At 38.2% G+C, this 27,104-nt stretch overlaps 1 protein-coding gene across 9 annotated transcripts in view; it reads right to left on the reverse strand.

Annotated features, from left to right (window-relative positions):
* The window catches only part of LOC117400737 (MAGUK p55 subfamily member 7-like), a 145,515-nt gene that overhangs the window by 34,383 nt on the left and 84,028 nt on the right, over positions 1 to 27,104 (reverse strand). For 6 of the 9 annotated variants that reach the window (XM_059023223.1, XM_059023218.1, XM_059023219.1 and 3 more), the window contains 7 exons: positions 25,770 to 25,901; positions 19,754 to 19,835; positions 19,262 to 19,347; positions 18,893 to 18,967; positions 15,195 to 15,391; positions 14,600 to 14,664; positions 5,495 to 5,515 (listed from right to left, as the gene is read on the reverse strand). In XM_059023223.1, coding sequence (XP_058879206.1) covers positions 5,495 to 5,515; positions 14,600 to 14,664; positions 15,195 to 15,391; positions 18,893 to 18,967; positions 19,262 to 19,347; positions 19,754 to 19,835; positions 25,770 to 25,901 — 658 coding nt within the window. The remainder of the gene's footprint in view (positions 1 to 5,494; positions 5,516 to 14,599; positions 14,665 to 15,194; positions 15,392 to 18,892; positions 18,968 to 19,261; positions 19,348 to 19,753; positions 19,836 to 25,769; positions 25,902 to 27,104) is intronic. The other 3 variants (XM_059023224.1, XM_059023225.1, XM_059023227.1) reach the window with 2 other exon arrangements.

Raw genomic sequence — 27,104 nt, forward strand, 5'->3', positions numbered from 1 at the left:
TTTTTCTACCATCGATGCATTGGTTTTCTTAAAGAGATGATGCATCATTTTTTTACATAACGCAAAACATACGATATTAGAGAATAAACAAAATCCCACATTTTCACATATCTGATGCAAGCATGAAAACGAAACATTTCTGCAGTTTATCTCTCTAATTTTACAGTAAAATAAACCTTAGACATTTCCTATGTTCTAATATAAATCAAAAGATATCCAGCCAGTTTCTCACTCTCACAAATGGTTAAAATGATTAAAATGTTTCTTACCCAAGATGTCTTGACTGACAGCAACTGGTCATAAAAAAAATCCTTTGCAACAAAATCCAATGAAGTGGGAAAACTAACCAATTCAACTTTAACTATTCACAAGTCCAACTTATTTTATAAGGTACAGAACGATTTACTTTTTGTTTTTGTTGAGAAAAATGAAGGCATCCGCATTCTCAGGTTTCAAAGAAGAACAGAGTTTGTTAACTATCATCCCGGCCTTGCTGAACACCCGCTCACTTGGGACCGATGTTGCTGGGATACTGAACATTTTCACTGCCAAGGTTGCTAGTTTTGGAAAGCGCGTCTGGTTATTTTTCCACCACAGCAGTGGATCTTCGGTTCAGAGGTATATGTCACCACTTCTTGTCTGATTATGCTTTCCTTGGAGGTCATCTCTGGTTGCTGCCGTCCACGAAATAACAATGCAAATGCTTGTTCTGTCTGTTTTCTTTTTAACTGGCAAGTCACTTGTAGTGGCACAGTTCGTGTCGTTAGCGGGACTGCTGTCCGTCAGCCTAACTAGTCTGGAAAGCATTGCTTCACCTGCAGTGGCCTTGGCTTGTTCTGACAGGAAATCCAAATTGTAAAATCAGGGATCAAGGAATGATGCAAAAAGCAGTGGCATAACCTCGTCGCCTGGGTCATTCAGCTGATGTAAACGAAATCGCTATAATAAATTACACAGTAGTTTTTCTCGCAAACTTTGTGCATTTGGACTTAACAAAGCAGGTGTTGGGTCCCCTTCACAAGCTTCAATGGGAACTTTGCTCAGTTTGTGTTTCATCCCTGTTGCAACTAGGTACATGGAACTAGCTGTAGTGTTTTTCTCTGCGTTTAACAGTACTGTAGCTAATTTGAACGGCTGAAGTAGAGGGGGTACCTCGGCCATTAGCTTCCACTGCTCAGTAGTTAGATCTAAAGTAGTGGCATCAGACTTTTTTGTCAAATCAGGGTTTGACAAAACTGCAATTACTGGCCACTTCAACTCAAGCAGATGTTCAAATTAAAAAGTGCCCCAGTATGATTGTTTACATGCGTAAGTGAGATAGGAGGCTGCTGTGTGGTCCAGTGGTTAAAGAAAAGGGCTTGTAACCAGAAGGTCCCCGGTTCAAATCTCAGCTACTGACTCATTGTGTGACCCTGAGCAAGTCACTTAACCTCCTTGTGCTCTGTCTTTCGGGTGAGACGTAGTTGTAAGTGACTCTGCAGCTGATGCATAGTTTACATACCCTAGTCTCTGTAAATCGCCTTGGATAAAGGCGTCTGCTAAATATACAAAGAATAAAGTAAAGGCATTGCTCTGCAAATGTTTCGATAGGGCATTGCGTAGCCCAGAGCAAGATTCTCTATCAGATTTTTAAATGCAGCACCCTCCACGATGCATCAGCATCCACTATCAGGTCTGTTATTTCTTTTGCTCGGGCACTTATTGGCTCGATTTTCTTTCCAAAATACGATGTCACTGTAGGTAGTTCCTTTTGTTTTTTAGTACTCACATTGTCATATTTTGTTGGATGGAGCCTCACTAAATGGTCCCGCAGGTTTGTGGTATTGCCGGAGAAGCTCAGCAAAGTTTCACAAATACTGCATTTTACCTTTCCATTTTGTTCTTTAGAAAAAAAAACTTCCAAACGTCAGGCGGCATTGTTAGTAATTTAACCGAGAAAGCTTTAATCCTGTAGCAGCTACACTGGTATTTCACTGGGTTTGTTCTATTCACGCTTATGACCGAGTTCCCGGGTTGATTCTAGAAAATGTCTGTGCGTAGATGTGCGTGGGGGGTGGGGTTTTGAAAGAAATAGAAAGCAAAAGTGGGGAACTAGAGTATAGTTTTATATCATTTAATTTCTTCTCAATAAAAAGGATTAATAAAACGACATGTGGTTTCACGATATTCATTTTGTTTTGATCCATCGATGGTTATTGGACCGATTCGATGCATCGATCCAGTGTCCCAGCCCTAGTTTAGATGCTGCTCTGGCATTCTGAAGAGTCTCAATGACTTTGTCAGATAACCCAAGATGGCTCAAAAGTCTCTGTTCAGGGGCCAGACCCAAAGCTGCAGAGCTGTTGGGTCTGGATGCCAAAGAGTCCCCCGCACCTGGCTCAGCAGGTCGCGACAGGAGGGCAGCTCCCACAGCTGACCGAACAGGAGCTGTGCCAGTGTTGAGAATCGGGTTCTCCTGGGCCACTTTGGGGCTACTAGGAGCACCCAAGCCTGATCTTGCCTGATCTTCTTCATGCACAGTGGAAGCAGTGGCAATGGTGGGAAAGCACAGAGCAGTCCTGGGCCATCTGTGGGCCAGCACTCCTGTGCCGAGCAAGTGACAGCTGTCTACTAGGGAATACCAGTGGAGACAATGGGTGGACAACCTGGGCAACATGATTGAGACCGAGAGACCGGAGACCCTCCCTGGTAGTAAGCCACCGTGGTGTTGTCTGTATGCATCAACACGTCTCCCTTGTAGCTCTCCAAAAAACCTACTAGGAACCTACTTATCTACGCAAACCCTCTCTATACTGTTTGGGATCAACATCCCCTAAACTGACCTACTTCTGGGCTCCCGGAGTACCGGCATCCTCGCAGCAACTCCGACCTCTTCAAACAGCCTCAGCTGGGCAATGCCTTCACGAGCACCGCCTTGCTGTGGAAAGGTTTCATTTATTAATTCTAGCCATGGAGCGGACGCTCGCCTCGATATCAACACAGCAAGCTTTCGCTCAGCGTCAGTCTGTATGGCTATGGCCGTGCAGTAGCCTCGAGCTGTGGCACAGACGCCTTTTGAACTGTGTGCAGCCTCCCCAGAAACGCCCCTCTAACCAATCAGGACCTCGCGACCAACTCAGCACCAGGCAAGCCTACCTGCTCGATTAGTTGCTTAGCAACGCATCGCCTGTTGCGCGTCTCAGCTGCTTCCATAAAGGCACACATGCACTCAAGAACCAGCGACAGGCTACTCCCTGTCACAGCCTGACAGAACAAGACCTGGAACTATGGCAGCAAATTCCTAAGGCTGTTGGCTCGTAGAGGCTTGAGCCTGCGACTGCTGCTTATGAGCAGGGCACCGATAATTGCACCGTTCTTTATGTTGCGCACCGTGAAAACGGTTCTGCCCATCAGCTCTAGCAGGAGCTGCAGTGGCCCGAATTGGTTTCTGGGCCCGAGGGTGCCTGTTTTGCCAATGTTTAGCTGGCTTACGGGGAGGAGGCATGCCAACTCCTTGGAAGACTCCCGTGCTTGGTGAGAGCATTTTAGCATCTCATCCACTGTCAGCCTGAAAGTATGCCCCGGTGTTACAGGTGCATCCAGTAATGACGCTTTGTCCTGGTCAGGCACTCGAGCCTGAGCAAGCCAGAGCTGCCTTCTTGCTGCCACCAATGCAGCCATGCACCTGCCCAACACCTGACCATTGTACTTAGACCACTGGATCAGGTGGTTATTGACCAGGCTCAGCTCGTCCAACTGGAGGGGCGAGGGCCTATGGTCAAAGGACAGAGATTGTAGCAACATGGACTAGTAAGCCACCAGTATGCTACTGTAGCTTCCAAGAAGCGTGCACAATGCAGAGGCCGCATTTTCAGCATCATCTCAGTGACGTGGCATTGCTTATTGGGACATCAAATGTAGCAATGGATGGCAGCCTCAACAGGCGGTAACTGGCAGCTTATCTGCGTTGTGCACCCTATAGAAACAACATGGAACGAATGGGGTGAGTTATGCTGCGCCAATGTCAGATGCAGACCGGTCCCTGAAACAGCGAGCCAGCCTGCTTTCAAATGTCCTCTTTGCAAAATGAACGCAAGGGCTGCAAAAGCTGTGGTCCTTAACTGCTCTCTCTGCATGCTCCCTTCCCAGGCAGTGGATGCCCCTGTCGTGCTTATCTTCTGCTGGAATGTTTCTCTTGCAACCAGCACAAGGGTGAAACCCAGGCATTGTGCAAGGTTGAAAAAACAGTTCAGCCGTGCAATCTATGTGCACAAGAACAGACAGTAAGCTGACAGTTGTGTACACAGAATACACAAAAATAGAGCACTGGTAACATGCATTGTTAAACAGACTGGGGTTGCAGATTGTCTGCTACTAGAATAATGTTATAGCCTTCGTGGTCAAAAAGCAGACACAGCAATGGTCAAAAAAGCTAAAAAGCCCTTAACACTAGCCGTGTCTCTGTAGCAGACACCTACGTGCGCTGGGTTTCTGAAAGAAAAACAGACCAATCAAAACTTACTAAAAATGATATATTTTATATATTTATGAAAAGGCGCTAGCAAGAATGATATCGACTTCCGAAGAGCCGAGCAGCAAGAGAAAGTGTGGAAGCTTAGCTGCAACAAAGGACTGAATCTCAGGGAACGGACGAGGGAGCCGTCGGCTTCCCGCGGTGCACAAGGCCGCGGAGGGGACTTAATCAGTACCTAGGCTAATAAAATAATTCAATGCATATTTTAAATGTGAAATTATTTCAAATCATGAAATGAGAGAGAAAAAGTGAATATATCGACCTCCTTAGTTTTGACAAGGTCTGTCTCAGGCGAGCTGAAAGAAGAAATGGCGCCGAGCCTTGTGCGTCACTCGTCTTTCTCTCCTGTGGGCAGAGACGACATCTGACGCACACGGGGCTCTTAAAGGAGCAGCTTTGATATAAGTTCTCAGGTAATTCGGCCTATAAGACATTATATCCCATTTGGCGATGATTACGTTTCGTACTTGAAAGGGAACTGCAAATGGTTGATCAAATCTTTACAAGTTATATACAAACCTCTGGGAGTCTAGTAAAAAAGCATTTGGAGAAAGGTTTACAGCAATACCCCAGCTGAACACGTGTGATGCATTTTTAAAACATACACATATATCTATCTACACAGTATGAGATTTTACTAAGTGAGACATAAAGACAAACAAACAAACAAACAAACAAACAAAGAAATCATGAAAGAAGCAACAGAAGACAGCAAAGCGCCTTTTCAGGATTTCTGACAGACATACAGTGCTAGTCTAAGGAAAGCAATGGTTCTGAGAAGCACTACTTCAAGACTATGGACATTTGATCCCAAACCAATGGATTGTTCTCTACATGTCTACTGGGTGAGATTGGATGAACAAGCAGTACCTTCCATTTCTTCTGCGAAGCATATGGAAAACAAAATGAAAATCATTTAAAAAAATGGTTTAAATAATATTGAATAAAAACAATGAATCAAATAAAGAAAATGACACCTACCACTGTTAACAGCCCCCTCATCTTAGAAAAGCAAGGAAAAAAAAGTGTTTCTTTGTTAAAACAAAAAAACATTACGCAACCAACAAAACAACAACAAAAAAACACAATGGACAAATTATAAATGATCTACTGATGCTACTATAGATTAGTGATTAAAATCATCTACCTTCCACCTAATGACAGAAGAAACAGAATGAAAATCAACCAGGCAGCGCCACACTTCTCAAATTCTCTCACCTTTACAAAACAGATAAGACTGAAGAAAAGCCGGCACTACGGATGAGCTTCACTGCATGTAATAACTACTGCTAAACTCCTGCAACCCATTACTGCTTAACCTTCAGCCCTCTCAAATTGGTACCATACACCAGGCATTCCTTCCCCTTTTGTCTCCGTTTAAATTCATTATCTGCTGAATGTGGCACGCCAGCTGCAAGATGCTACTAACTGAATAAACTGGGTTACATCTTGATTGAATGAAGAACATTTGGCTGCAGTTAAAAATGTCCTTTTGTTCACGTGCTCCCAATTCCATGAAACAAGGTTCACACTGAAATAGCTTTTGTTGCCTTTGTTGTTTTGGTTCATCTCCAAGATCTCCTGCTTGTAGGGCTGCTTGCAGTGTCGCCTGGTGCCACAACATCAACCAGAAGCATCTAACAGACTGCATTTAAAAGAACAAAACTGTGTTCCCCACGCTGCATCTACCAGGGACATTGCTAGGATGTCAAACCCCCAGAACTGTATCGCTAACCTCAAATTCCTGCCCCTGCCCCGAAGGTACTAAATAGGGCTTCTGATTTTCGGTGTTTTACCCCAACTTATCTATTTTCATAATTAAATTGATACCTGTTAGCCACTTGTGTATCTCAATCATATGTTAAAAGTAAAATTTATTAATTAATTTTTTTTCCCCCCTTTCTGTGAAACAACTAAATAGACTTTTAAAAAATCAGCCAAGCCTTAATTTTTCATTTAAAAGCAGAACGCACAAATGAGATCGCAGCATGTTAAGCGACTAACCTATTAAAGCTATAAAGAAAAATAAAGTATTTTATGCTGAACACACTTTATTACAATCGCTATGTGTAACTGTATTTGCATTAATAACATGAGTCGCTTCTGCTTTTAAATGAAAAAGCGAGACTTTTGATGTAAAAGCCCATTTAGTTGTTTCACAGAAAGAAAAAAAAAAAAACGTTAATTAAATCAATTTTACTATTAACGCGTTTCTCAGTTGTGATTGAGATACACGAATGCCTTAACCGGTATCAATTTAATTTTTAAATGAGAGTAGAAAAGTCGTGGTAAAACATTGAAAATCAGACGCCCTATTTAAATACTCAATTACACTTCATAGAAGAAGTTTAACAGATTGAATTCATCCCTTAGATTGAAACTCACAACCCCATTGGCTAATATACTGTGCTATTGCCCACAAAAGGGACAATAATGAAACCTGCAGTGGAACAACATGTCCTGCCCTGATGTCACAGCCCTGATGTGTGCAAAACTGAGGAAACAGTGTTATTTAGAGCACAGAACAACATTGGCCGAGCCCCGCGGGGGGGGGAGCTTAGGTCGGCCAGGGTGTCCCCGGCTCACCGCACACCAGAGACCCCTGTAAACTGGCCGGACACCTGCAGGCTTGCCTGTAAGCTGCCCAGAGCTGCGTTATCCTCCGACACTGTAGCTGTGGGCTGGCTGCATGGCAGGCCTGCAAAGTGAAAAGAAGAGGTCTGCTGACGGCACACACTTCGGAGGACAGCGTGTGTTCGTCTTCGCCGCTCCCGAGTCAGCGCAGGGGTGGTAGCGGTGGGCTGAGCCTAAATACAATTAGGCATTTCAAATTGGGAGAAAAGCGGGGTAAAAAAAAAAAAAAAAAAAAAAAAAAAAAAAGGTCAATCCAATGAATATTTGTACAATGTATTATGAGGCATTTTAAAGCAAGCACTGAACAGTTTACAAATATTTGACATGTAAAGGTCATGTATTTTGGCATCTCTGATATCTCTAGCTGTTGATGGAGTTACATTCTTTTATAAAATCCAACATTAATTTCAGTACCAAAGGCATATTTGACCCCATTGCCACATCAAGGCCAGTGGAACGCACTTGTGAACTCAGTTAATGTTTGATCTCCAGGGCATCGCAAAACCACAATGGCATTGTGCAGAATTAAACCAAATGACTGCATCCGTTTTGAAAGAGAAGAGGCCCCATAGTAAATATGCATTAAACCTGGCTCACCATCAGTGGCCAAGGCTGCTCCCCAGGGCAGGCCTAATGCACACTGCCAGGGCCGTGTGGGGGTGCACAAAACAACACTGGCCTGTTGTCCATTTGGATTAAAAAATATAAAAAATAAAAAATAAAATAAAAAATCACTTGGATGTTTCAGTAGATGCTGAGAGAATTGTTAAACTGCTTAACAAATAGCAAATGCTAAAGGATTTTTTTTTTACTAAAACAAGAAATCCACATTTTTTAAATCAACAGTGTTATATTTGTATTGCAAAAAAATAATAAGCAAGTCTAAAGACGTGACAAGTTGAGTCTGTGCTGTATTTAAATTGTTACAGTGTGTGACCCTTCCTCAATGATTATAGAATACTGTGGTAGTATAACATATTGTGCAACTTTAGGGTTCTTTTAAAGTTTTACAATTCTGATTGTCATAAAAATAATGCATAAAATAAAATATAAATTAAAGTAGAGATTCCGCTTTATAATAAAACAACAAATTATTAAAAAACATGCACAAAATGAAAAATAACATGCAAAAACGAATTTCATATTTTGCTACAGCCTGCAGTCTTTTTATGTATTTTGAAACCAGTTCCTGGCATCTTTCCGGAGATATTTTTGCCCATTCTTCAACACAAGTTAAGAACGTCTGCTAAGAAATATAATAATATAATAATATATAATAAAAATAATAATACACATACAGCTTTGGGTTCTGCAATCGACTTTGATTTCCTTTTTGCAACAGCAGCCTTTAAGTCAATCCACAACATCTCGATTGGACTGAAGTCTGGGGACTGAGATGGCCAATCCATAACTGTAATCTTCCTTTTTCTCCAGAAATTCCTTTGTAGACTTTGCAGAATGTTTAGAGTCATTATCCTGCTGGACTACAAACTTCTGTCCAATAAGCCTTCTAGCACTGGGTAACAAAGGACAGCGCAAAATGTCTTGATATTTTGCAGCATGCATTAATCCTTCTACAATACAAAGGTCACCAGTGCCTGAAGAAGAAAAACAAGCCCATACCATCACACAAACTTCACTATGCTTAACACTGGGCAGGATCAACTTGTCTTTAAATTCTTCTCCTCTCTTCCTCCAAACACATTGTTGCTTTCTTGGTGAAAAAAAAAAAGTTATATTTTGGATTCGTCTGACCATAAAATTTGGTTGAAGAAATCATCAGGCTTCTTCAAGTATTCAATGGAAAACTCCAATCGTTTTCTTGTGTATTGTTTTTAACAAAGGTTTGCATCTTGGTTTTCATCCATGGACATTCATCTCGTTAAGGTATCGTGGAATTGTTCGCTCATGAATTTCTTAACCATCTTCTCGCAACTTGTGTGTCAAATCTTTTGCAGTAATTTAAGTATTATGCCGGGCTGCTCGAACAATTCTTTTTCCAGATTTTTTAGAAATCTTTCTTGGTCTTCCACACCTGGAGCTAGTTGCAGTAGTTCCTGTTCAGTGCTTTTCAGTAAACCGAGTCTTTCTGCTATTTTTCTGGTAGTTTCTCCTTTTTTGTTTAGTTGTACCACTGCGATTTTGAGATCACTGCTGTACTCTTTATTTTTAACCATTTTTTTTTTTTTTTTTTTTTTTAAATCACACATTTCCAATATATTTTTTAGCACTTCATCATTATGTATTTATTTATTCTATAATTACCATCAGGTGTTGGTTTTCAATCATGATAATTGTCAATAATTAGCTACGAATGGGTTTCATACGAAATGTTTATTTCCCAAATACTTTCGTCAAAGTATGAAATTAGTTTTTGCATGTTATATTTCATTTTATGCATGTTATGTAATAATTGTTTAATTATATAGCTGAATCTTTAATTTATATCTTTCAATACAACAATTAGAAATGATAGAAATCACTTCCTTTGTGGGTTTTCTATATATATATATATATATATATATATATATATATATATATATATATATATATATATGCCCAAATACTTTTGCCTGCGTCTGTCTGTCTGTCTGTCTGTCATTAGAGGTCGGCACAGGTATCCAGGTAAAACCCGGGTTTTAAATTACCCAACGCTACCCGGGTCTCTTTTTACTACTCGGGTTTCGATTTATTAATTTCAGAATTTAAAGAAAACGTAGAAAATATGACAAAGCAGTTGAAAGCACAGGTCTCTGGCCGGGGTAATGAAGACAACGTTAAAACAAGCTTTTGCATTAAGCCTTTTCTTAACTGACAGAAAACAATAACACAGCGAGCAGCAAGTACACCTCAATAATAATAATAATAATAATAATAACTGCTGTGACTATTCTCAGGAACTAAAACGGAAACAAAACAATATAATAACTGGGCTCTATAGTGCGACTAATTTGGTCGCATATGCGACAAAAAATTTGCTTGTGCAAACGTCAATTTTAATTTAGGCGCACGTGTGCCACAAGAAATTCCTAAAGGTTAACTATAAAAAAAAAAAAAAACGTAAATTGTTTTTAGCTGACAGTATAAAAAACACACAAACAAAATAAACACAAATCTAAATTCTCATAGCTCAATCGTAATGTACTCTGGGAATGCAGTTTATACTGGTGTCCACTGCCCACTGTTAATCACACATTAAAAACTACAAATACCATACCCTGCCAATTTCACTGATTTATCAGTGCGACGGCTACTCGTTTCCAGACAGTTTGAAAACTTGTCAAATCAAGATGAGGAAAATAACAAATTATTTTCATGTGATTGGAGAAGTTTCAAAAGGAAACCGCGATGAACAAAATTCAGATATGTCAGCGTCTTTACAAGAAATGAGCCATGAAGATATTTTACTATTATTATTATTATTATTATTATTATTATTATTATTATTATTATTATCATTATTATTATTATTTCCATTACTGAAAAAGGTTACACAAGTAGGGACTAAAGGTATGTGTACTATATAGCATTTAAATATGTATCATGCACTTAAAATATTAATATATGCGATTTATTTTTTATTTTTAATCATTACCCTCAAAAAAAATATATATATGAAAAGGGGGTGTAGACTTTCTATAGGCACTGTAATTATATATATATATATATATATATATATATATATATATATATATATATATATATATATATATATATATATATATATATGATGGGCCTCAGTGAGTTACAGGAAAATAATTTCATCAAGCGTTACTGTGACGTCATAAATTACGAGACCGAAGGTCGAGTACTGTAAAAACCGGTGTACAAGTCACCGCCCCCCCGCCCCCCCCATTTTTAGGATGCCCTAAAAATACCTAGAAAATACTTATACAAAAGGTTTTCACAGTAATTTATAAACTGTCACAGAAACCCGAGATGGAATTGTTTTCCTTTAACTCATTGAAGAGGCCCAGCTATTATTTTTTATAATACATGGATACCCTTGCGATGCTAATATTAAAGACAACGAGGCTCAGCGGTACAGTTTGTTTTTTTTAAACGTAGTGTTTCAGTGCTGTACAGGCATTCTATGTCGTTATCCGTTTCTCCAGTTTCTCTGAGATCCGAATGTACCAGCTTTACTTTTTTTTTTTTTTTTTTTTTAATAACGTATTCTCATTTTGTTGATCATTAATGAACATTTCTGTACTGTGGGTGTTGTCGAGTGATTGAAAATGAGACATTTTATGTTTGAATTGAAAGTGATGGTCTCGAGGAGTCGAACGGGTTCAAGTATATTTTCCTCTAGAGGAATTATCACTTTTTTGACGTCATTACTGTGACATCATGCATTTTTCTTTATTCTTAGAATGGCTCAGGATGCAAATATAGCCTTCATACATACTGTATCATTAAATAGTGCAGTAAAATGTATAGCTGCATTACTCTTAAAATTAACACCACACGACTATCATCAATCAAAACAATTAGCAACACATCAGAAACTACTGGGAAGAAGAGAAGGCATTGCTCTTGCCTGGTTCTCCTCCTACCTCTTCGATTACACATACCAGGTGTCCTGGTGTGGCTCACCTTCTTGCTCTCTTTTGACAGGTGTCTTTCTACTCCCGCTCCCTGTGTCCCCTCATCTCCTCCAAAGGCTTCTCAAATCATTTCTATGCTGATGATGCTTAGATCTTCCTCTTCTTTCCCTCCTCTGACAGACATCTCCTCCCGTATCTCTACCTGTCTCTTGGCCATCTACTCCTGGATGCACTTGCATCATCTCAAACTCAACCTCTCCACATCAGACCTCCTCTTCTTCCCCCCCTCTTCCTCCCCTGATCTCTCTATCTTTATTCCAACTGAATCCACTCCCCTTCATCAAGAACCTCTGTGTCACCCTCAACCCCTCCCTCTCCTACTCTCAGCACATCTCTACTCTGACACACTCTCATCGCTTCTTCCTCAGAAATATAGGCAGAACTCGTCCCTTCCTCACCGACTACTCCACACAGCTCCTAGTTCAGGCCCTGGTACTGTCCCGCCTTGACTACTGCAACTCCCTCCTGACCAGCCTCCCTGCCTCTGCTATCCGTCCGCTCCAGCTCATCAAAAACTCTGCTGCCTGCCTTGTCTTTTCTCTTCCTCGTTTCTCCCATGCTAAACCGCTGCTCCCTATACCCCCTCTCACCTCCTCCACCACTGGCAGATTAGCAGTACCCACCCCCCCACCCCCAGCGCTCCCCAGCTTACCTTCTCCATCCTTACTATTCAGTGGTGGAACAACCTACTCTAGGATACCAGGAGTGCTCAGTCCCTGACCATCTTCCGGCGCCTCCTAAGACTCACCTGTTCAGACAGCATCTACAAACCTCACAACTTGCCTATAATGGACTATGATACCCAACTGTACCAGTACTTGCATCATCTTGCACTTGAACTGAACTGCTCCATATTTTGCTTTATTCTACTACTGCTCTTAATTATAACTATTTCCTGTATGTTGTACTTGATTTTACTCTTTAAAAGGTATCTGTATTCAGTTTTTTTTTTTAAATCGTTCTTATCCATTTATAGTACTTACTACATGCTCTTATTGGAATTTAGTCTTCTAAGCAACCATTTCTACTATAAGTTTACTGCTCTCAGACAAATTCGCTCTCAAATGTATTATCTACTGTATTCTTTATTTTGCTCTTATTTGAATTTGATCTTTCTAATGATTTTACTGTACCTTATAACTGCTCTTATCTGTAAGGGGATATTGTGTAATGTAATATTTTGCAACAACTGTAAGTCACCCTGGATAATTAATAAATAAATAAATAAATAAATAAATAAATAAATAAATAAATAATATGCTGAATGAAATTCTACTGAGGTGTATTTCAATAATATATTAGTCATGTCCTAAGTTTGAAAACAACTGGTTTATGTAACTTTAAGGGACTGAAGTCCAAAGCTATTGTGTTCCAATGGTACAAGAAAATCATAATTACTTTCCTGTAAACTGAAGTTAGTAAGTATGAAATCATCTGCAATCAACCACTAATGTCCCTTTATAATCAGAACTGGGTCAATCAATCCTAACTTAATATAGTTAAAGACACTGATTTCCACATAATCAACAATAACAGTGCAATGCCAATATTCAAAATATTCCCTTATGTTCCACACAAATTAAAATAAAGATGCAGTTTGTGGAACGATTTCAACTTACTGATCTATTGTGAAATCTGAAGACAGATTTATCAGTTCAGTATTAAAGAAAGAAAAACATACTTATTCACATTTTCTATGAAGTTATTTGTTAAAATACTGCTGTGTGTGCAGATATGACTAAATGTATAAAACACACTATCCTGTTTGAAATGTTAATGTAAACGTGTTCAACATCACCCGTGTCAATGACAACAGTAATCCTACTTTGTCATGTTGCTTTGTTAACCCACCATTTAACGTGATAGAGCCTACTTTTCGCCAATGCCCTCCCTGCGAGATGGTGCATCGCATGAATACTGGAAGCTGCTGTCTAAAACACAGCCTAAAGAATGTAGGAGAGTGACTATCAGCTGACCAGGACCCATCCGTCTGGTAAGCTTTGTGGCATTGTTAAAAAACATTTCCGATAAGATGGCAGACAGCACAAACACACAAAAACAAAAAACAAAAAAAAAAACATGATGGGGGAGAGAATAATACACTAACAGGACAGACATCACCTGAAGCATCGGATCGTCTGAAACTATCCAAATATTCTCAAAAACCACCTTTAAAATGCATTTACCAGTCATGACATGTCCTAACTACAATGGTAAATGCAATGAGTTCAATGATAGAACCTGACTTTATTACATCCACATTCTTGTATTACTGTACACCTAATAAGCAGAGCACATTGATGAGATGTCACGTTAAAGTGAACACAATGAGACATGGTGGTGTGCTAAAATGTTAGTCATACAGCTAGAATTCAAGAAGCAGTTGAATAATGGATAATGTGATATGTACAATTAACATTGTTTCCTGGGGCATCTTCATATGATCTAACACTCAATAAAAGACACAATATTCCAAAAAGGCCACCCAACAAACACAGCTTTTCATAAATTAAGATGTATATATAAACTCGGATGAAATCCAATTGTATATTTAAGGTTACAAAAGATAGTTTTAAAAGGATAACAGGGAATGACTGTCAAGATCTGGCTGCTCTGCAAATTGCAACACTTTAAAAAATAAAGGAAGCAATCAGTACTTGGGTTAATGGCATGTCTGATTCAATGCAGTGTGCTTTGGGAAACTGATATTGTTTGATAGGATTAGGATATCTATAGGTTTTGCCAGTCCTCTAGCTCTACAGAGGTTACTCCTGCAGTTCTCATGGGTTGTGCTAAGGGTCTAATGGGATGATTTGTATCCCTATCATGTAAAATATGACCTTACACAATCTTCTGTTTGAACTTCTTTGAGGATGAACAAGGGTTACAGGCCTTCTCAGTGCCAATCTCCTGGAGGAAAAACAAGAGAATACAATAAAACCATCAGTTTTTAACAGCTTCCTAGGGATTAATAAACACTTTCTGCTATGATACCGAGAAAAAGCTATTTATATAATATATATATATATATATATATATATATATATATATATATATATATATATATATATATATATATAAATAAAACAAGGCACAAGGCTTTTTATTCAGGAGCCACCAAAACAAATCTGACGACTGAATTTTCAGTCACCCGGCCATGCCAAGAAACTGCTAGAGCCCTGAGCGCTGTAGTGCACATCAATGTAGATTAAGCAGCCACTGATGTGCTATTTTCCATGTTCCTATTCCAAAGTGGATCAGTACCAGCGCTATCATTTTCTGTCATTACTCATTTTAAGCCAGACATGCAAGGAAATCCAAACTACTTTGGCAGAGGGATGCAAAACTCATTCCTCATATTGTCAAGTGGGGAAGGGGCAGAGGGGTTGGGCCCTTGTTTGGGAGTGTGTGTTTTTAGCATCAGCTCCTCTGTAGCTCACCTCTCCTGGAAGTGTTTGGAAGGGATCAGGCCTGCTCGGGGGTTGGCATCACCTTCCAGTTTGGCCTGCCACCAGGTTGCATCATCCTGGCTCATGATCTGAAGGACATCTCCCTTTTTGAAAGGGAGCCCAGCTTCTTTACATGGGATTGCTTTGTCCTCATTAGGATCATAGTCAAAAAGGGTTTTAACACACATCTGGAAGGAAGAAAACATTTATCTTCAATTACCTACATCCTCCAAAGCACAACAGAAGAAAGGTTAAAATTCTGTTGTTACCATTGTTCTTGCTACTACTACTACTACTTGTGCTACTACCAGCACCAAGACAGTGATTTTTATTTATTGCATCAGATGGAAAGAAGACAGAAATAGACTCACTTTCTGGAATGCTGGGGGAAAAATACAAACTCCAAAAAGTAATTAATACAAAAGCATAAAAGTAATTTTTATTTTTACATCGAATGTTCAGGACAAGTGCAGTTAACGTTTAAGTAAGTGCAGTCATTTCAGTCACAACCGTGACTGTCCCTCAGTAACCAGATGCTCTCTGCCTCATTTAATTCGGTCCATCAGTTCGTTCCCTTTAGACATGACAACACAGAACCATTTGAGTTTACATTTACCAAGGTCTTCACAAAAAGTGCAATTTGCAAACGGAGAATAAAACTGTTATTGTTACTCGCGACAAAAACTAAGCCACACCTTTGAGTCCCTACATTACCCTTTTGAGTTGTTTGTTACTAGTTTTGTAAGATTAAATATGTTAAATAAAAAGAAGCAATTTGGAGTAAAAGTTTTGAAAAATCTAACCCAATATATCCAAAATACACAAGTGCAGTTTATAAATAAATAAATACAAGTTTACAATAAAAATACCCAATATGTTTTTTATAAATTTATAAAGAGCAATTCAGTTGTCAAAATGTTTGGCTTTAAAACAGTTTTTCAACTGAAAATCAAATGTTCATGCATTCCGCAACAAGAGACAAACATCTGCGGAGGACGGACTGCCAGACTCCTGTTCTGAGGAGGGCTATTCGTCTCTGCTCCACACTTCAATACTTGACCTAATGTTACTCTTGATACCTTGTTGTGAAGATAATTAGGGGTAATTTATGATAACATCTGTGTGAGGTAAATTAAAACAGCCTCTGGCGTAAAAAAAACCAAAAGTGATATAAATGTTGTACCGTAATCTCCAAGATATAACGTGCACCCGTTTATAAATACTGGGAGCATTTATATATAGGCTGCATGTTGCATATAAAATATGCAATACACTTGGGAAATAGTACTATATATAGTACTGTGGCAATGTGCCCCGCCCCTGTGTGCATGTGTGTGTTCTATGTTGTATGTTGTGTGTAAATGTTGGTGTATAGTCATTGGTACACGGGATATAAACAGGTCTGTGTTTCACGTGTATTTAAAAATGTAGATTTGTATTTAGGCACGAGGATGGCACAAATCACTTCATGTGCATTTAAAGTATGTAATATGTGAGCACGGGGTTGCACGTAATTCATTCACGTGCTGGGATTCAAGTGAATTATTAATTAGTAATTGAATCCCAGCACAACAGTATATATAGACACATTTTCATTCACTCGGGGTTGGGTGTTCGAGAGTGGAGAACGGGAGAGAGAGAAGGAGAAAGAAAAGCAAAATAAAACGTAAAGTGTTTGTTCTCACCATGTTTGTTTGTCTCTGTGCACTGTTTGTTAAGTGTTAGTTTGTTTTGTTTGACTGTTTATTTTGGCCTCAAGCGCCGTGTCCTGTTTTGTGTTCTGTCTGTTTAAACCTTTTATTTCGTTTAATGAACGCTGAGTGCTACCATTTGCACTCAGCTTCTCATCACCACCGTCTGTCTGTGTGTTTCTCTCTCTGGTCTGAGTTCCTCCCTGCAGCCAGCCTGTCACAAGTACACATACTGTTTTATAAGGGATGTAACCCAAAGCATCTCAGTTATACGCGTTATACAGAGGAGTGCGCGTTATTATAAAAACAACCCTTTCTGTGTTATTTATTTATTTATTTTTTAAATCAGATTCTTCTTATAATGCAAGTGCTTTATCCAAACCAAATACACAATACTATATGTTTATGACTTCAAATGAGTTGGGTCTTTAACCTCACTGTCTTGAGATACAAAGCATAGCTTATCAAAGAACACAACAGAGAGAGGTTCCACACAGCCTGGTGACTCATCCCTGCGAAATGTTACAAGAGTACCTTATAAAATAAAAGCGGTTTTATTTCTAAAGCTAACAATGTTTTAGTAAAGCTGTATAAAAGACTAAAACAAAATTTCTGTTATTTCCAAAAAGGCAAAAAAATAAATCTCTCTCCAAAATTTATTTAATGACATGCATTAGAATCATTTTATAATTCCAAGTTTAAAAATGTAGGCCCATTCAGAAACAGGACAGGGTGATTTGATCAAAACAGACTGACACAGTGTTTAGTGCATATTTTAAAATAAACTGCCTCAAACCTTCTGACTTTCACCTGTTACTTTCAACTGTGGGCATTTTTTCCAATGATGCAAGCCAAAACAATCTACAAAGTTTGGTTGGGGAGTTGTTTCTTAAATGTCTGTTGATTAAACCTTTGAAAATAAAGTCTAAATCACTGCCAGTTTCAGTGGATTCCATTTTAAATAACAACATTGGCAGTCAGGCTGAACTATAAAAACATGTTAAGTTTTCTAAAGCAAGTTCTTACAAAAGAAAGGAGATACATATCAGCTTTCTAGTAGACTTTTTAAATCTACAAACAAAGGGAAATGTCAGGAGCATTTATTGTTGTAAGTTTTCTCCATGCAATTCTCAAAACATGTGGAGCCCTGATTAATATTTTAAAATTTTAAATATATTAAAACATTCAAGCTTATAACTAATGTTATGCCAAGCAAGTTATATTCATGTAGACAATCAAACTTAAAACAGCAGCAGTGTCCCAAATTAACAGGAGGACACTAAGGAGACAATATACAGGGCAATACCAGCTTGGTAGACAGACAGATAACAAGCTAACTAAATAAACAAAGATTCAGGACACAGACTAAGATTTTCAGACCTCCACTTTTACCAATACCTTGGAAGCACAATAGATTAATTTCTCCTGTAAATAAGCATCACATGTAATGCATTACTGTAAATCGGATTACATTTTCAGTAACTTGGTCTGTAACGGTACCTTTTTCAAACAGGTAACTAAATGTAGGCAAATCATTTAAAGTAGTAACATCAAAAAAGGACTATGTATTAGATGTAAAACTAGAAAGTGCTTCAACAGTGTAAGTCAAACCCATACATGTCACATGAAAGAGCTTTTTATATCATCTTGCTAGAAAATGGTGTCAGAGGAGAGAAAGAGTCGGTTCGATAGCTGGATCTTCAAAGAAAATTTCAGAGTGCAGCCTGACCACACCGAACAAAAATATATATCCCTATAAATTGTAAACTGTCCCCAAGAAGTAACTATTTGTAACTTTATCTGTAACTAGTTACAATTTTTAATGCAATACGTTACTATAACTAGTACAGTTCTGTCTAAGTAACATGTAACTGCAGCAGGCAGACCATTCAACTCCCAGGCACTGGAGGCAGGGGGTAGGAGAAGACGTTGAATTGCATTGTTTAAAAGCCTAAGTGTGTGCAACACAATCAATATAATCTCTCTGGCAGGACATACCTTGGGCTCCTTGCTGCTTGTGTCCTCGTTGATGCCTGGTATGATCTTAAATGTTATTGCCCCTTGTGACTGGGCCTGACACAGGGCAACAAAAAAAGAGGGCAAGAAAAAGGATTCATTAAACTAAGACTTTCTATTTGTTTATTTTTTTAAGATAACAGATTAACTGCCATGAATTTCACAAAGCGTAATTTAAATAATAGTATGTTTCATGTTTTAACGATCCCTTATTTGTTTCACTTAACATAGTTTTAGAATGGCAGTAAATCATGTAATAATCGTCTGCCTTACACAACTCAAGAGATAAATCTAAAACTAAATAATAAAAACAGATCTGAAAGCAGCAGGCGAATAATAACATGTTCATACCAAAATGTGAATGATTTCCTCAGGTTTCTTATCCTCCACAGGAATTCCATTCACTTCCCTCAGTTCATCTCCCACATGGATTAGACCTGCAATTCAAATAAATAAAAATACTCTGAAAACAGACAACATATCCAAAAGTTAAAAAAAAAAAAAATGAAAAAAAAAAAATGAATAGATCCAAGATGGGACAGGTGTGCTATTAAAATTCCACTCATTATACAGTAAATGGCATTGCTTATTCTAAATCGTTTTATTTACAAAAATATTTATTTACAGCTAGTTTTAATTTGGATGTTTGGCCCATGCTCCACAGCTGTATTTATTTTTCTTTTGCATTAGAAATGTTTGTATGAAGTAGTGACAGGCAGAATCATGACCTGAGCATGATCTTCTGGCTACTTTACAAATTAAGATATGGGTTAATGTATATTTCACTATATATGAATGAATGAATGAATGAATGAATGAATGAATGAATGAATGACCACGTACCACTTCTGTCAGCTGCTCCTCCTTTCATTATTCTTGCAACAACAACAGCTCCTGTGTTTTCATCTCTTTTTATTGTTGCCCCCTACAAAAAAGAGAAATACAATAATGGCTACACCTTTGCTCCCGGAAGTAATTCTTACCCACAAAAAACTGGAATGACTACACAGCACACCCGCCAATCCCGTCTTAATCCTGCTCTAGACATGCACAGAAAACTCCTCATAACCAATTGAACTTCAAGAATTGTTCAGCCAGGGCGAAAAAAGAAAAAAGAAAAAAGACAAAAGTTCAGTCTAATACAACATGGGAAAATACTGGAAACTTTCTTTTGTGCACAGTGGGGTCTATTCAATTGATCTTAAGTGCGCGCCATCTAGATCAATTCAATAGACTCCAGTACATCTAACGTACACGGTTAACTTAATAGTCCGGTGGCTGCTTTGTGGGGAAAATGGAAGGAATATGTAACAAAAAAAAACAAAAAAAAACAACGGCAATTTTTTTTTATTGTACTTTGCTGATAATGAACCCCACCCAATGATATGACAGGTAGCCATGATAAAAAGTAAATGCAATCACACAGGGGTAATTCAATAAAATGATTTCACCAGTTTCCAACTGAACTGGCCCACCGCTACAGTAAGTGTAGACTGTGGTGTCCCTTATGATCCATAGGGTATGCTCCTATCATCTGGTGCTTTTACTTGCAACCTTCAAAATAGATGTGCCCAAAATGTTAATCCACAACAAGACAGCCAATTGGTTTATTAGTTTCTAGTACCTTTCATGGGCACCAAAATCCATCTCACAAAAGACCAAAAAAAATAAAAAAAATACCCTCCTTGTCACTAAATCTTACAATACGCAACCAACCGAGAATGTGTTTTCAAACAGATAATTTATTTTACAGACTACGCTGATGTAAATGATGTATTGCATTCCATGTCAGTGTTCTTCAGTAAATGCTCATTGAAAAGTAAGTAGAGAACCAAGGGGAGTTTTAAATATGGAGATCAATTATTCACGGGTAATGTGATATCAAGGAGCTATGTACTTCCACGATCAGTTCCATATGCACTCATTACTGTAAGACTAAAGCATAAATGCTCCTGAATGGTTTTTTTATTTATTTTTTTACGTGGCCAAAATTCAAAAATGTATTTTTACAGTGAGGAATATTCTAACAGTGTTCTTCAGTACTGGACAAATTAAATCTAAGACAAGTAAACACCTCCAGCACTTCTGATGACAAATAGCACGTTATTGCACCACAATAGCGGGGGCATCCTCTGGACAAATTTAGACATATACATATCAGAAGCTTCACATCACAAGGGTTATTTTCCAGGACATTGACAGAAATCTATATTTCAGACATGGTTTATCCCCAGGGAACAGAGACAATCTCTTTATATGTACACGGGGTCCTCTATATACAGTCATATGTAAAGTTAAGCTTAATGTACTGAAGAGCTTACTCGATCCAAAAAGTAACGGGACACCTCTGCTGAATGTGGAGTTGGGAGTTTGTATTTTGTGATATCTGTATAATGTGAAACAATGTATAATGTGATATCTTGTAACAATTGTAAGTCGCCCTGGATAAGGGTGTCTGCTAAGAAATAAATAATTATAATAATAATAATAGGACATTTATGTGTCCTGTTTTACCCCACTCCGACCACTAACTCACTAAATAGCATGGTATCCCTAAAAAGATAATCTTCCACTCAAATATATGAAAATGATTTTAATGACCAAACTATCTAAAAGGAGCAACATGTTATCCATGTTCTAGTTACAATGAATTGTGAGTGGTCTAGTAATCCCCTAAACGCAGCACCAGTCCTGGCCGTTACCATTGCAGAACCCCATTATTGGGGTGAAATAAAGGATCACACCTAGTCATTCTGCACTGGCAGCATTCAGGGATACCAAGATATTCAGTAAGTTGGGGGGTAAAACAGGTAGGCTAGGCCTCCCCAAGCACTAGAAACCAGCAGGGGTGCCCAAATATATTGCATCAAACATCTTACTGTTCATTGCAATACTGAATTCACCAAGTTTAAACAAGCAGCAACTCTAAAACTAGACTGTTTTGAGGAAAGGTCTTTGTTGTCAATGCTTTCTCTTATGTTACTTATTATTTTAGGATTGAGTGTTTAGATATCTGGACGTCATACTGATGGATTAAAACTTTTTTGAAAAAGATTTTTATATTGACCGAGCTAAACTAAATTTTACGCCAAGTTCATATTCAGAAAAGTATCTGGGTTGTATTGTAATACAGTTTGTTCAGACAGAAGGCTTTGGATAGTTCTGATTTGTTTTATAATCTTTCCAAGAATCAGACTGAAAATAGTCTCATAATCTTCTCAATCTGCTTCTTACTTTGCTTACTCGCTCACAGCAAACACGTGCAATACTACCAACTCTGTTCTCATTTACTGATTTTTGGCATTTTTTATTATACTCGCATTAGTCACTCTGTATACAGACCACTTCAACATATTATACTGGACAGAATTTGGTCTGTGCACAACTTTGTGCTTTAATTTAATGTAGTCATTCAGAATTTAATCAATAACACATTATTTTAATAAAATATACTACTATTCCTTTATTCTGCTTGCTGGACACATGTGTTTATGCTATTTCAGAAGATAATTATTTCATTCTCTACATTTTATCAAATAAATCATTCAGATCTAGTTTCGGGACGAAAAGAATGGGAGTTCGGGTAGAGATCATGGGGATTTAGTTCTAGCGTTTACAAAAATATGAAGTCAAGGACTGAAAAATGATAGCAATTAATCAGTGCTACTACATACAATCCATTAATCTAATCACAATAAAGTAAATAGACGAATCACTGAGAAACGAGGCAATCTAACCAAGATCCCTGAGGAGGCAGCCAAGTCATCTCAATCTCCACAATGATGCCACAAGTTTCAATCTGTTAAAATATAAATCGCTTTGCCATTCCTTCATGCTTTTAACAGGAGGCTATCTGAACATTTACAAAAGCATGTCTCTTTACTTGTGTGTACCCTGAACTAAAATGTACACGTGATATTAGAAGTACAGTACAATCACAGTTCTTACGGTAGCTGTAAAAGTATTCTTGCTAAGTGATTAGCTTCTGGACTTTCCATAATTATCATACATAATTGATTTGGGTGCAATAATAAATCCGCCAGCCCGCCTCTCTTCTGTGTTAATGATATATGATGTATTTTTGGCCATTTGATTATAAAAAAAAGTTACACGTATTTGTTGTTATACATTTATCTTTCAGGGCTCCCCTAATTTAAATGTTCATAATGCAGCATTGCAGTATGCATGGAAAGTTAGTTTGTATAGAGAAACCAACACAATTGTGCCGAAACAAGACTGGCTAGATACCAGTAACCATGTTCGTTTTTTTTTTGTTGTTTGTTTTGTTTTATAATTAAAATTGGTTACCAATTTAATGGTTTGCTCTAGTTTGCATCTTTGATTCCTTGTTTGTTTTCAGAAATTTCAGGAAATTCTCTGTTCACGATGCTAGAAATACCTGCTGTAAACAACATTCTCTGAGAGCTTCATCGTCTTACTAGGCAACAGTTTTCAAGTGATACATTGTGAATAGTTTGTTGAAACATAGAAATGTTAAGAATGGCTGAAAATGGTCACAGGAACCATCTATATTTGCCAAATGATGATGCTCTTAAAAAGGTGGGAGAGGTGTTGTTTCTGAAATGGCCAGATTGACCACAGATTGACCACAGTTGTACTGAACTCAAAGACCAGGAGGCCTGAGGGGGTCAGCATAAGCCCTTGTGCCAAAACATGATGTGGAAAGAACAAAGCACAGTGATAATTACCTGTTTGATTGGTATCTAAAGACTTGCCTTATTCTTCTGTTCAGCATGTCTGCTGTAATATTTTATAAAGAACCTTTAAAAATGCCATTTGAAGAAAATGTAGCTGACGTCCGATTCACTTTGACTGCCAGTGTGTGTGTGTGTGTGTGTGTGAGAGTCTGTGGTTGAGTGGAAAATGTACTGTATATAAGGGCTTTGGTCATAACAGTAAAATAAATAATTTTTATTTATATATATATATATATATATATTATATATATATATATATATACAGTACTGTGCAAAAGTTTTAGGCAGGTGTGAAAAAATGCTGTAAAGTAAGAATGCTTTCAAAAATAGACATGTTAATAGTTTATATTTATCAATTAACAAAATGCAAAGTGAGTGAACAGAAGAAAAATCTACATCAAATCAATATTTGGTGTGACCACCCTTTGCCTTCAAAACAGCATCAATTCTTCTAGGTACACTTGCACACAATTTTTGAAGGAACTCGGCAGGTAGGTTGGCCCAAACATCTTGGAGAACTAACCACAGTTCTTCTGTGGATTTAGGCAGCCTCAGTTGCTTCTCTCTCATCATGTAATCCCAGACAGACTCGATGATGTTGAGATCAGGGCTCTGTGGGGGCCATACCATCACTTCCAGGACTCCTTGTTCTTCTTTACGCTGAAGATAGTTCTTAATGACTTTCGCTGTATGTTTGGGGTCGTTGTCATGTTGCAGAATAAATTCGGGGCCAATCAGATGCCTCCCTGATGGTATTGCATGATGGATAAGTATCTGCCTGTACTTCTCAGCATTGAGGAGACCATTAATTCTGACCAAATCCCCAACTCCATTTGCAGAAATGCAGCCCCAAACTTGCAAGGAACCTCCACCATGCTTCACTGTTGCCTGCAGACACTCATTCGTGTACCGCTCTCCAGCCCTTCGGCGAACAAACTGCCTTCTGCTACAGCCAAATATTTCAAATTTTGACTCATCAGTCCAGAGCACCTGCTGCCATTTTTCTGCACCCCAGTTCCGGTGTTTTCGTGCATAGTTGAGTCGCTTGGCCTTGTTTCCACATCGGAGGTATGGCTTTTTGGCTGCAAGTCTTCCATGAAGGCCACTTCTGACCAGACTTCTCCGGACAGTAGATGGGTGTACCAGGGTCCCACTGTTTTCTGCCAATTCTGAGCTGATGGCACTGCTGGACATCTTCCGATTGCGAATGTGTCTTTCATCCGCTGCAGTAAGTTTCCTTGGCCGACCACTGCGTCTACGGTCCTCAACGTTGCCCGTTTCTTTGTGCTTCTTCAAAAGAGCTTGGACAGCACATCTGGAAACCCCTGTCTGCCTTGAAATTTCTGCCTGGGAGAGACCTTGCTGATGCAGTATAACTACCTTGTGTCTTGTTGCTGTGCTCAGTCTTGCCATGGTGTATGACTTTTGACAATAAACTGTCTTCAGCAACCTCACCTTGTTAGCTGAGTTTGGCTGTTGCAGTTTTATTCCCCCTACACAGCTGTTTCTGTTTCAGTTAATGATTGTGTTTCAACCTACAGATTGAATTGATGATCATTAGCACCTGTTTGGTATAATTGTTTAATCATACACCTGACTATATGCCTACAAAATCCCTGACTTTGTGCAAGTGTACCTAGAAGAATTGATGCTGTTTTGAAGGCAAAGGGTGGTCACACCAAATATGGATTTGATTTAGATTTTTCTTCTGTTTGCTCACTTTGCATTTAGTTAATTGATAAATATAATCTATTAACATGTCTATTTTTGAAAGCATTCTTACTTTACAGCATTTTTTCACACCTGCCTAAAACTTTTTCACAGTACTGTATATATATATATATATATATATATATATATATATATATATATATATATATAGACACACACACACAGTATTTTGTGGTGGTTTAAATGTAGCTGCAGCAGTACATTCGCTATTTTACATTTTTAATAACTACATTCTCAAATTAAGGCTCCTTTGTGGAAAAACACTAGAGCCCAAATGGCAAAGAACAACACTGTGCATCAATACATGTAAAATGACTTTGGATATAAATTAGTTAGGGGTTATGGTAAGAGCTGATGCAGCTAAAAGCTATTGTAACTTGATTAGTCTCAAAAACTTGAATCTGAATTACTAGTGGCTCCTTGTTCTTGACCAGGCGGATAATCTTCACTGAATCTTCATCATCATCAATATCATCTGGCAAAGGGGGCAATTCTGGGTCGTAGCTCTTCTGAGCTACTGTGTCGTGGACAGAAAGTAAACTCTGTAAAAAAAAAAAAAAAGAAAATGATAAAAATAGTATTCTTTTTTTTTTTTTAATATAAGTTTGTATTACAGTTCTTTGACTAGGAGATTAGGAGCCGTTTGATCAGCCAAGACGTCTTTATTTAGTAAGAACTGCTGCCCTCTAATGCACAGCAGTGCACTGCCAGCAAAACAAAAGCAACCTTGATCAAAAGTGGAGGATCTCTGGATTGCGCTGCTCTTACTTCTATTAAAGGCACTTTGGCTGATCAAGTCCCTATTATATTTCTCTACGGCACGCAAAAAGAACGATCAAGCAACGTCTGAATTCAGGTGAAAGCACTGTAAAAAATTAGTACAAATTGCAATAAGAACCACTCAGGACGGTTGCAAACTTCATAAAAAGGTAAAGGTTCAGTAAAAAATTAAACAATTCAATGAAATTTAATAATTTATTATTAGTTTTCTTTATGGGTAATGCATTTCAAAAGCACTAGTTTACTGCAATAAGTTTTAAAACTGAATCAATAAAGTATATTTGAAACCTGTTTGTTGGTGAATATACTGCTGCTGCATTGTAAACATCACAAACTGTACACTTAAACACTCCATTAGATATATATTTTTTTATATTACTTAATTTAAAAAAAAAACAACTGATGATAAAAAAGGCTGAAATATTGATACTATAGTTAAAACTTCAACTGCACAATTCAAGCTGTATTATTTTTGAAAGTTACAATTCTGATGGAGAGGTAAGGGTGGAATTTCCAAACACATCCCAGATGAAAAGTAATCTTCCATCCTCTTACTATACTGTAGCAGGCAAGCAATGCAGAACAAACACAGCTCTTTTAAAAGAACCCCTGGTGATGCACCAATGCTATTTGACAAGCTCACTTCAATATACAAGTACAATTAAGCTTCACAGAAACGCCAATCACCCATTACCTCTTTCAACAACCGAGTCCCAAGACTGTGTCAGAAGAGAGCGCTTACACGCAATTCAACTAACCTTCACAACAGGACTTTTGTTTGACAGGCCCTTTTCCTTGAGGTTAAGGAGCTTCTGCGAAAGGCCTTTTCAATTAACCTCGTACTTGCCAGTTTGTTACATTGGAAGCTGTCCTGCCTTGATCAATTTTTTTTTATGTTCCCCCTAGAATAGGTAATAATCTATAAAACAAAATTCTGAAAAATAGTATGGGCCAGAGTTGTGACC

Source organism: Acipenser ruthenus, chromosome 4 (genome assembly GCF_902713425.1).
Source record: "Acipenser ruthenus chromosome 4, fAciRut3.2 maternal haplotype, whole genome shotgun sequence".
NCBI classification, from domain to species: Eukaryota; Metazoa; Chordata; class Actinopteri; order Acipenseriformes; family Acipenseridae; genus Acipenser; species Acipenser ruthenus.